This window comes from Gekko japonicus, unplaced genomic scaffold (assembly GCF_001447785.1).
Source record: "Gekko japonicus isolate JY-2015 unplaced genomic scaffold, Gekko_japonicus_V1.1 scaffold1004, whole genome shotgun sequence".
In the NCBI taxonomy this organism is placed as follows: Eukaryota; Metazoa; Chordata; class Lepidosauria; order Squamata; family Gekkonidae; genus Gekko; species Gekko japonicus.
In genome coordinates, this window is record NW_015161430.1 from 537,887 (window position 1) to 549,441 (window position 11,555).

Consider the following 11,555-nt stretch of genomic DNA (forward strand, 5'->3'; position numbering starts at 1 on the left):
GCGCTCCATTCCGTCGCTTCCCCCCCCGGCATCTGATCGTGCCGGGGAGCAACTGCGCGGCGGCTCACGGGATCCGTCTGATCCCGCCGCCGCGTGTCTCTTTTGGTGCGGCTTTAAAAAGCCACACTTTGGCCGCATCAATTTCCCCCCGTGTGGCAGGGGCCTCAGTGACCCATCTAGATCCACATAGTCATGAAGCTCACTGCAAAATCTTGGGCTCAGAATGAGAAGAACTGGGTTCAAATCCCTTTGTTTGTGTTGCTGTCAAGTCGCAGCTACGCTTCCCAGATGTTGTGGTGTGATCGCGCTGCTTTGATCCGCCCCCGAACTGGCCCGCAACTGGCCCAAATCCCCTCGTGTGGACGGGACCTCTGTGACCCATCTTGATCCACATAGTCATGAAGCTCACTGCATAATCTTGGGCTCAGAATGAGAAGAAGTGGGTTCAAATCCCTTTGTGTTGCTGTCAAGTCGCAGCTGACTTAAGGCAACCTCGTAGGGCTTTCAAGGAAAGAGACGCACTGAAGTGCTTCACCATTGCCTGCCTCTGTGTAGCAACCCTGTACTTCCTTGGTAGTCTCCCATCCAAGTACTAACCATGGCCAATCCTGCTGAGCTTCCGTGATCTGATGAGATCACGCTAGCCTGGGCCATCCAAGTCAGGGCTCAAATCCCTATTTAGCTGCAGAGCTCACCAAGTGGTCCTGCTCAGGTCTCACACTGAATGTATTTCCCTCCATCCCATGAGAGCAAAGCAACCCGGGAAGGTCAGTTTTGAGCAGACAAAGGACAGGAAGGGAATAGAGGAGGCACCCTTCCCCAGATTGCTTTGCACTAAGGAAAGAATCCATCAAGAGAAAGCGTCACACCAGCTGAGCATCTGGTGTCATCTGAGCCTTAGCCTGACTTTTTCCAGAGGGTTTTGTGGATATAAAAATGGAACATCTGTCCTGAACGCCACGTTGGAAGAAGGAGACGAATACGTCATTTCCTCTCTAACTTCGTTCTTTTTGGTCTCACATTTTTGCTCCTTCAGTTGCCAGGAAAACGGCCCCCTGGCTGGAATGTCCATGGAAAAGTTGACGTTTATCTGTGGCTCGGTTCCACGAAATATGCCCACGCTATTTTGGACAACTTACCTTACGGATACGAAACAGAAACACCTTCCGCAGCGAGTGCAGGACACCACGCCGCCCCTCCGCCTGTCAGTTTGGCCTACAAAAGTAAGACATATTTTCATCTAGGTGTGAGGATACGAGTAAGGTATCTATTCTAGTTAAATCTGTTGCGTCAGCAAAGGGCTGTTGTAAACCATATATTTGAGTCATGTAACTTATAATGAGGTCAGACCTGTTGGGACTTCTTCGTGCATTACTTCAGGGTAGGGTTGCCAAGTGTAATAAGCTTACCGTCGGGGGAGCGTTGCCGGGATCCGGGAGCTCTTCGACGCGCGCGCCGCCAGCACATCCACGAAGTGACGTTGAGCACGTTGGGGGCGTGGCCCCCATCGTCGGAGGGAAAACCATAGAGTTTTCCCTCCGACAATCGGGGCCACGCCCCAAACGTGCTCAATGTGGTTGCGTCGCCTCCGGTGACACAGCCACGCTGTGCTTCGAAGGGCGGGGTTCCCCCCTAGGCCTGATTCCGCGGCGGCAGAAATTAGGCCTCCAAAGTGGGGGTTTACCCACCCCCCACCCCCACTTGGCAGCCCTACTTCAGGGCCATAGGAGCCGCTGTTCCAGGGGTTCTTCCCACAAGACTTTGTATTTATATTGTAAGCTGCCTTGAGTTCCACAAGGGAGAAATGCAGCTAATAAATGTTTTAAATTAATAAATACTGAGCTATGGCTCAGTGGTAGAGCATCTGCTTGGGATGCAGAAGGCTCCAGGTTCAATCCCTGGCATCTCCAGGTAAAAATAAGGAACGGGCAGTAGTTGATGGGAAAGACCTCTGCCTGAGACCCGGGAGAGCCACTGCCAGTCTGAGTAGACAGTACCGACCTTGATGGACCAAAGGTCTGATTCAGTATAACGTAGTTTCCTTTGTTCATGTCCATGTTCATGTGTCAGTTCTGTGATTTTTCTCACCCAGTTGTTGGGTGGCTAGGATAGGATTAGATTAACTTGGAAGGACCTAAACAACTGGCCCTACCCACGTGATCCCAGACTTCCAAGCAATGCCACAGTGGCATGAGAGGCAGCCGCAGAAAGGCAAATGTGCCCCTGTGGTAAGCATGAGGGAAGCCTTAATGAACCGAAAGAATGGGGTCCACTTGGCATTTTAAGGGGTCATCATGGGCTGGTTCTGCTGGAACAGCTCACACGGGTCCATGGTTGCAAATCACAGGCCAAAGGGGTTCTTATCCTTTTGGGTTGCATCTCTGGTCAACTCCAAGCACCAAATACCTGCAGCAGGTGGCGGGACAGACTTTCTGCACAGCTCTTGTTTATTTGGCTCAGATGTTCTCAGTTCTGCCTGCCCCCAAGTGCCTCTAAACAGGGCAGGGAGAGATGTTCAGTTCTCATCCAGCTCACTGAAATGTTCCCTCTTGCCTCCCCTCCTTGCAGTGCTGACCAACACTGGGAGTAGGCATTAGTGTCACGCAGGGGATGCTCTAGAATTTAGCAACAAACTGTATGGTTACCATAGAGTTTTTAGGCACATGCTAGAGCGTCCCCCGCGTGACATGCCCAGCACGATGACCTCACTTCCAGGTACATTGGGTGTGATGGGGCTCTTTGGGGGTGGGGCTCCCCCCGCTGGCCATCAAGGGGATGGTAACCTTAGTAGTCATGGAACACTTAATTGTTCAGCATTTGCTGGAAGCAACCGCAACTCAGTCTGGGCTAAGGTTTTCTTTCTCCCTGTGACTGCCCCATGTTGAACCGGTCATGGGAATATGCTCCCCTGTCAACAGAGAACTGCAGGTACTTTGGAGTAATCAGTGGGCCTGATTCCTAAATAAACATGCCTAAGATCAGCTGTGAGTATTCGTTTGCAGAAGAATTATTTGTGGAAACTTATTCTAGGATTATGATTCTGGCTCTTCCCTTCAATTTTTGCATGGGTTGATCCACTACGGAACCACAGAACTAAAAGAGGACTCAACAGCCTCCTCCCTGACTCTTTTGTATTGTGGCAGGATGGACCACTTGGGTTACCCCCACACACACACTGATAATTGACCTCTCACCTCTGTTTTTTCCCCAGACAAGCTGTTTTTCCAGCTGAGAGCTCACATGTATCAGGCCAGGGGGCTTATAGCAGCTGATAACAGTGGACTTTCAGATCCCTTTGCCAAAGTCACTTTTGTTTCGCACTGCCAGACCACAAAGGTAAGAATGAAAATCAAATAGTGGGGTTTGGGAGGGAGGGGGTTGCTTGCTTGTTCGTTAGAGAAACAATCTCCCCATGTATGTCAAGCATGTATAGGTAAAGCAGTTCGAAAGCAAGAAATTGCAAGTAGATAAATAGGTACCACTTCAGTGGGAAGGTAACAGCGTTCCGTGCGCCTTGGTGTTTAGTCATGCCGGCCACATGACCACGGAAACGTCTTTGGACAGCGCTGGCTCTTCGGCTTTGAAACGGAGATAAGTACCACAACCCTAGAGTCGGATTCGACTGGCTTTCAAGCCAGGGAACCTTTACCTTTACCTATCTACATAGGAATTAGACACAACAAAACCCAGGGATTGTATCCACATGAACACATGAAGTTGCGTCAGACATTGGTCTGTCGAGATCAGTATTGACTGATGGGCAGTGGCTCTCCAGGGTCTCAGCCTTACAGGGAACATTGAACCCTAGAGTCGGATGCGACTGGCTTTCGAGCAAGGGAACCTTTCCCTTTACCTTTTAATGCTGTGTACCGACATAGGAATTGGACACAACAAAACCCAGGGATTGTATCCACATGAACACATGAAGTTGCGTCAGACATTGGTCTGTCGAGATCAGTATTGACTGATGGGCAGTGGCTCTCCAGGGTCTCAGGTTGAAGTCTTTCACCCCATCTACGTATTGGGATTTTGATTACTGTAGCTGAGTTTTGCCCAGTCATAGAAACGTGATGCTGAGTGCAGTAAATAAATCTCCCAAGAAGTATATTGCTCTGTTCAAGTAGATCCAGTTCACATTCAGGTTGCAGTCAAAGGAGAGAAAGGAGCCGAAAAGACTACTTCCCCTATCACAAATGGCCAGCTTGTCTGTCACCATGTGTATAGGAGTATGAGGGCACTGTCTCTACAGGAGTGACCTGCAGAGACATGTGTCTCCATGGAAGGCCATGTGCAGGGAGTGAGAGGACAAAGAGAGAGAGAGGAGGGATCAGAGGGCAGCTCCCAGGTTAAGACAAAGAGGGGCATCCCATTCAAGGAGATAACACCTGTACGCACTTAGAATGATGTAGCGCTCCCCAATGTCCAGATATGCTGAGTTTCTCACTCCAGCACTACTGTGGTCCTCTTGGCTGGAGGTCCTTTTAGCTGGAGATGCCAGGGATTGAACCTGGGACCTTCTGCATGCCAAGCAGATGCTCCATCACTGAGCCACACCCAGTGATCCAGCTCAGTGAGATGTATCAAGCAGAAAGGCAAAATAATAATAATAATAATAATAATAATAATAATAATAATAATAATAAATTGTAAGTATTGTATGGCATTGTGTGTAGAATAGCCAGGAGATCTGAAGAGTGTCTGGCAGCCATAAGTTCTTTTTTAGCGTTATGCACCACTAGGTGGTGAGCTAGACTTGTTTTTAAGGCAAGAGATGTTTCAGAGGTGGTTTGCCATTGCCTGGCTCTGCTTTGCAGCCCTGGTATTCCTTGGAGGTCGCCCTTTCAAATACAAGCCAAGGCTGACTTTGCTTAGCTTCGGATATCTGACAGGAACGGGCTAGCCTGGGCTATCCAGGTCTGGACTAGCAGAAAGGCTAAGAGTTATGCGTCAAAGGCAAAGGAAGCTGGGCCTTTTGGAACCACTCCGTACCATAAACCTTATAGGCATGGCTGTGTAGCAAATCTTTATTCATAATCTGCAACATAAACTATCAGGATGTTTGAGAATTTACATTCTGGATTAGCTGCGTCCTTGTACGCTAAGCAGACCCAGTCAGGTTAGCAAACATTACGGATGTATACCATATGCTGCAAGTGTTAATTACTTAATTGATCTAATAAGTGACTGTGCATCTAAGAGTGAGCTGGAAAATGCATGTAATCAGTTCTAAAGTGATGGCCTATAAATGTTGAGGTACTAATGATGTATCTTTGGGGGGGGGGTGGTTAATGATTTTACCTAAACTCCCAGGAGCATTACTAAGGCTAATTTTGAATCCTGCAAAGCCTTGCTAGGGGAAATATGCACGTCTTACTTCACTGCTTTCTGAATTAGTCCAAGGCCCTTTTTGCACTGACAGCTTGCTCCGGAGAATCCGAGGAGTCAAGTCTTAAGGGTTGACTTCGCAGTCGCGTGCGTTCCCTCTGCACTGGTTTTCCCCCCTCCAGTTTACTTATTTGTGTATTCTGTATGCATTCTGCATCTACAAGCAAAACCTGCTTTTTTTGAGCTCACTGTCTGCCAACCCCTCCCTCTGTGACTCTGCAAAAAGAAAGGGAAGGGAAAGGGGAATCCAGGCCCACACATGCAAAGACTGACACATTTGGGAGCAGGGAATCCCCTTGTCTTTATGTTTACTGGTCAGGGCTGGCTCGCTCACTAGGTGAAAGAAAACAGAACAGGGAGGGTCCCAGGCTCAGTCCTCGGCATCTCTTTTTTAAAGGGTCAAATAGTAGGAGATGTGAAAGACCTCAGGCTAAAACTCTGGAAAGCTGCTGCCAGTCTGAATAGATGCTGACCTTGATGGGTCAAGGTTGTGATTCAGTTTGGTGTAGTGGTTAAGTACACGGACTCTAATCTGGGAGAACCGGGTTTGATTCCCCACTCCTCCACATGCACCTGGCTGGATGGCCTTGGGCAAGCCATAGTTCTGACAAGAGCTGTCCTTGAAAAAGAGCAGTTTCTGTCGGAGCTCTCTCAGCTCCACCTACCTCACAGGGTGTCTGTTGTGGGGAGGGGAAGGGAAAGGAGATTGTAAGCCGCTCTGAGACTCAATCAATCAATAAACCTTTAATGGCATATACAACATTAAAATCGCTCTGAGACTACTTCAGGTACTGAAGGGCAGGGTATAAATCCAGTCTCCTCCTCCTCTTCTTCTTTAAGACAGCTTTATGTGTTCATATGACTGTTCAACACCTAAAGTTCAATCCTCAATATCTCTGCTAAAGAAGATCTCAGAGCTAGGAAGAATCTCTGCCTGAGGCTCTGGAGCACCTCAGACAGTCAGAGTATCCAGTACTGGATCTGATGGACCAGCAGTCTGATTCAGTGTAAATTAGCTTTATATGTTTGCATGTTTACCAGAATTGCAGAAAGTGCTAAGAGTATACAAAAGAGAACTAAAAGAAGAACACAAATTAGCGATGGCTAAAATAGAATCAGTAGGACACCCTTTTCTGCAGTTGCATCCTGGATTATTTATAATATCAATATTTGGGAGAAATGTTTTTAGGAAATAGATGCACAATGACATTTAAAAAAAAATAGAACTGCTCATATTCTTGGCAGGAGTAACCAATAATCAGCTGTGTGATTTTGAATTTCCTAGCATAAAACAAGAGAATTCAGAGAGACTCTGGCAAAGCAGAGTGGTAATCATCATCATCATCATCATCATTATCATATGGCAGTGTGTGTACTATAGCCAGGAGATCCTAAGATTGTCTGGCAGCGAGAGGTTCTAGCTCTTTTAGCATTGTGCACCAGTAGGTGGCAAGCTAGACTTGTGGTGTTTTTTAAGGCAAGAGATGTTTCAGAGGTGGTTTGCCATTGTCTGGCTCTGTGTCATGCCCCTGGTATTCATTGGAGGTCGCCCATCCAAATACTAGCCAGGGCCAACCCTGCTTAACTTCTGAGATCTGATGAGATCAGGCTAGCCTGGGCTATACAGGTCAGGGCTAGCGGAGTAGTGTAGTGATTAGAGTGCTGGACTTGGACTTGGGAGATCCAGTTTCAAACCCCCACTCTGCCACAGAAGCTTGCTGGATGACCTTCGGCCAATCACAGGCTCACAACCTGTTGTGAGGATAAAATGGAGGAGAAGGATGTAAGCCACGTGGGGAGAAAGTCAGGGTATAAATGAAGTAAATAAATAATAAATAAATACGCTTAGGTTCCATTGAAATCAATAGATGCAGTCATGCAAAGGTGATGGTCTATGAGTACCTATACACTTTATGCCTATAAACTTTATAGAACAAATTGTCTCTTTGGAGGGTGGCAATGTAAATCGAGAAAGTGGTACAGGGGAAGTGTTAGCTCCTCTTTTCCCTTCATCAGCTATATGGCAGAAAATAATATTAATCCTAACAATCCAGTTTGGTGTAGTGGTTAAGTGTGCGGACTCTAATCTGTGAGAACCGGGTTTGATTCCCCCACTCCTCCACTTGCAGCTGCTGATGTAACCTTGGGTCAGTCACAAGCTCTGGCACAGCTGTCCTTGAAAAAGAGCAGTTTGTGTCAGAGTTCTCTCAGCCCCACCCACCTCACAGGGTGTCTGTTGTGGGGAGGGGAAGGGAAAGGAGTTTGAGAGCCGCTCTGAGACTCCAACTGAAGGGCAGGGTATAAATCCAATCTCTTCTCTTCTTCTTCTTCCTCTGTATCAAGAGATGATATTTATTTATTTATTTATTTATTTATTTATTTATTTATTATTTTACTTTATAGCCCTCCCTCCCCTCAAGTGGGCTCAGGGCAGCTCTCAGATAGGGTAAATGCCAATACATAAAATAAGTTTAAACCACATAAAAACAATCGTTTACAATATTCCAAGTGCTCCAGATGTTTCAATCAGTCTTCAATAAAAGATGGCATCTCAAAGATGGTACTCCCAGTTCAATGGTGCCCGCTCCACGCAGCGCTGTCGTTCACTCTTCACAGGGCCAGTTGGTAATGATGGTAAAGGTGGTGATGGTAAAGGTAGTGGCGGGGCCCACTCACAAGACAGGTGAAAGAGCTCCGTCTTGCAGGCCCTGCGGAACTGCACAAGGTCCCGCAGGGCCCGGATCTCCTCCGGGAGCTCATTCCACCAGGTTTTTAATTTTTTTTTAATGTTAGTTTGTTGTACCAAAATGTGGTTAAAGAGAAGAAAAGTTTGTTTTATGGATTGTATTATTTTTTTTGAAAAAGCAATGTAAGATCATGAGTTAATTTTAGTTAATGTTGCATTAAGTTTGATTTTGGTTATGATGGAAAAATTGTAAAAAATTTAAATTTAAAAAAACTCAGCTTTTCCACAGCATATCTCTGATCCACACTCCTTCCTTGCATCCTGGCAGCTGCTTTAAAGAAATGCAGGGAATCCCGATGGCAGATCTCGTGTGTAGTTTGGCACTGTGCCCATGAGAAGAGTACAAATATCTTGCATGTTCTATTGGTATTTGTGTTGCTTCACTCAATACACTGCTTTCCCCCACCACTAGATCATTCAACAGACTCTGTCTCCGACCTGGAACCAAATGCTACTGTTTAATAATATTATGCTTCACGGAGATGGGAAAGAAATTGCCGAATTTCCCCCAGTGGTCGTTGTAGAGCTATACGATGACGATGCAGTGGTAATGACTCTTCCCTTTCCTTTTAAGAAATGTTACGTTACCATTAACAAACAATAACAATGCTGCTATAATATATAGTCATTCTTACAGTTGTTCCTATGGTAAAATAGTATTGAACATGGTGGTGGTGGAGGAAAATGCCATCAGGTCACAGCCTACTTACGGCAACCCTATAGGGTTTTCAAGGCAAGAGATGGAGGCTGTTTGCCATGGCCTGCCTCTGTGTAGCAACCCCCAGGCTTCCTTGGTAGTCTCTCATCCAAACACTAACCAGGGCCAACCCTGCTTAGCTTCACAGATCTCACAAGATCAGGCTAGCCTGAGCCATCCCTGTCAGGGCAGTATTGAATTTGCAAAGATCAAAATAAAAATTCTCTTAAGTGTGCCGGATAACTTCTGGTGCTTCTCAATGGAGTATTTGTGTCGTATTGGGATGCCCAGACAAATTATGCATATTTACGAGTCTTTTGTACAATATATTCTGTTTCTAGCCACAATGTGGAGGTAGCAAATCAGTAGTTTTGAAATCAGTCACCTGATCTCCCAGGTTGTACCAGGAAGGCAGAGTCAGAACATAATCTGGTGCACCAAGATTGAAGCCAAGATGGTGGAGCTAGAGCAGACATACTGGGGTTATGAGTGGCCCCTGTTAAGATACGATGACCTGTGAGTGGAACGTGGCAGAATACTGGATTTCACTTGCTTTTCGGATCCCCATACTTGCTACTCAGCAGAACATTGTTTGAATGGTCAAATGAGTAAAATATTGACTGGTTGGTAACCCTTCCTTTAATTACCGGGAGTCCTGCTTATTCGTGTTCTGAAATTTCGCCAGGCACATGTTTCCAAGCTCATCATCTCAACTGTTATGTGTTGCTTTAGTTGAGATTCTCAGTGCTCCAAATTCTACACGGGTTACCTGTGCTTGCCAATCCGTATTTACCAATGACTCTGCCTACACAGGCAACACTCTGGGACCGATTCCCCACAAGCAGCTATGCCGCTGTCGCTCTTCTGTTTCCCCCCGCTTGCATTGGTCAATTTCACACTATTTGCTGCATGGTTTGACCCGCAGCTCTCCCCGATTTCCCACGTGTCTTCTCAATCTCAAAAAACAAGGATCGAGAAGACGCGGGGGAAATCGAGGGGAGCTGCGGCTCAAAATGCAGCCGCACGGTGAATAGTGTGAAACTGACAAATGCAAGCGGGGGAAACAGAAGAGCGACAGCGGCACAGCTGCTTGTGGGGAATCGGTCTGGATTTCCTTGACCAGATAAGGCACTAGAGATGCCCACTGTTTTTCCGCATTCTCATTTTACTCGCTGTTAACTTCCTGTTTCTTTGGGCTTATTCCTGTTCCACATGTATTTTTCTCCCTCTAGTGGCCGATTTCATAACAAACAGCTTTATTTCCAGTTTATCTCCCTGCAGATTTAAACTGCAGAGATAAACTGGAAATAAAGCTGATTGCTATTGAATCGACCACTAGAGGGAGCAAAGCATGTGCAGAACAGGGGGGAAAACCTAAAGAAACAGGAACTTAACAGGAAGTAAAATGAGAATGCAGAAAAGCCCCGGGTCAGGATAAGTCTTTACCTGTTCCACTGTTTGTGCGTGACTGTTAGAACTGGCTCTTTTAAGGGCTTCGTACCTTATTTCTGTGCAGTCCTGCATGCTGGGTCTTTCCTCAGACTCTGGAGGTTCATGCCTCCTGCTTCCTCCACCCCTTGATGACTCTCTAACGCCAGCTAAGGACCAGGATTGCATCACACATAGCCCTCATTGAACGTCAACTTTGTCCCTATGTCATTGTAACTCTGTGTCCCTGTCTAGCCTTTCTGTGTATTAGAAGTTCTGATGATCAGGATGGTTTGGAGATGACGTCCAGTAAGACCATTCAGGTAAATGATAATGTGCTGTTTTGTTTTTTAAACTTCTAGGGCAAATCAGAATATATCGGCTCCACCGTGGCCTCCCCTGTTGTGACACTGGCTGGGGAGAAATATGAACCACCGAAACTTTGTTATCACCCAGTGTACTGCGGGAATCTATCTGGAGGAGATCTCCTGGCTGCGTTCGAGCTGCTGCAGGTGAGCTGAGCACTGCTTCTTTATCCATGTTTATTTTTATTTATTTATTTATTTATTGGATTCTTATCCCGCCTTTCCCTGCACGCAGGGCTCAGGGCGGCTCACAAACAATTAAAAATACAGATGAAACAATAAAAACGTTCTACAGTTCTACAAATTAAGCACACCAAGACGGCCCATAGACCTAGGAGCATGCTCCTATGGGTCTATAAAATGCCTAAGATTAAGAAAGGGCAGTGGGCGGTCACCCCCCGCAGCCGCTGAACATACCAGGTCAGGGGGTGAAGCAGGGGAAGCCAGAATAATGAGACACCCATCGCCTCAACCAAAAGCCTGGTGGAACATCTTTGTTTTACAGGCCTTGCAAAACTGAAGCAGATCCCGCAGGGTCCTGATCTCACTCGGAAAAGTGTTCCACCAGGTCGGAGCCAGAGCCAAAAAGGCAGCTGCTGTTCTGATGAGCAACACTCTTCGAGGGACATAACGGGTAAAAAAAACCCCCAAAACAAGCAGCAGGATGCATCTTAGGTCCTTTCTCATCCCTGGTTTTATCAGAGTTCAGCTCGTGACACAGTAAAAGGTAAAGGTAAAGGTCTCCCTTGCTCGAAAGCCAGTCAAATCCGACTCTAGGGTTGCGGTGCTCATCTCCGTTTCCAAGCCGAAGAGCCAGCGCTGTCTGAAGACGTTTCCGTGGTCATGTGGCCAGCATGACTAAACACCAAGGCGCACGGAACGCTGTTACCTTCCCACCGAAGTGGTACCTATTTATCTACTTGCAATTCCTTGC

At 46.7% G+C, this 11,555-nt stretch overlaps 1 protein-coding gene across 1 annotated transcript in view; it reads left to right on the top strand.

The window, feature by feature from the left end:
* Positions 1-11,555, top strand: part of FER1L6 (fer-1 like family member 6) — a 160,532-nt gene that overhangs the window by 97,576 nt on the left and 51,401 nt on the right. The window contains exons 19-22 of the mRNA XM_015428956.1: positions 1,037-1,223; positions 3,212-3,336; positions 8,544-8,678; positions 10,619-10,768. Coding sequence (XP_015284442.1) covers positions 1,037-1,223; positions 3,212-3,336; positions 8,544-8,678; positions 10,619-10,768 — 597 coding nt within the window. The remainder of the gene's footprint in view (positions 1-1,036; positions 1,224-3,211; positions 3,337-8,543; positions 8,679-10,618; positions 10,769-11,555) is intronic.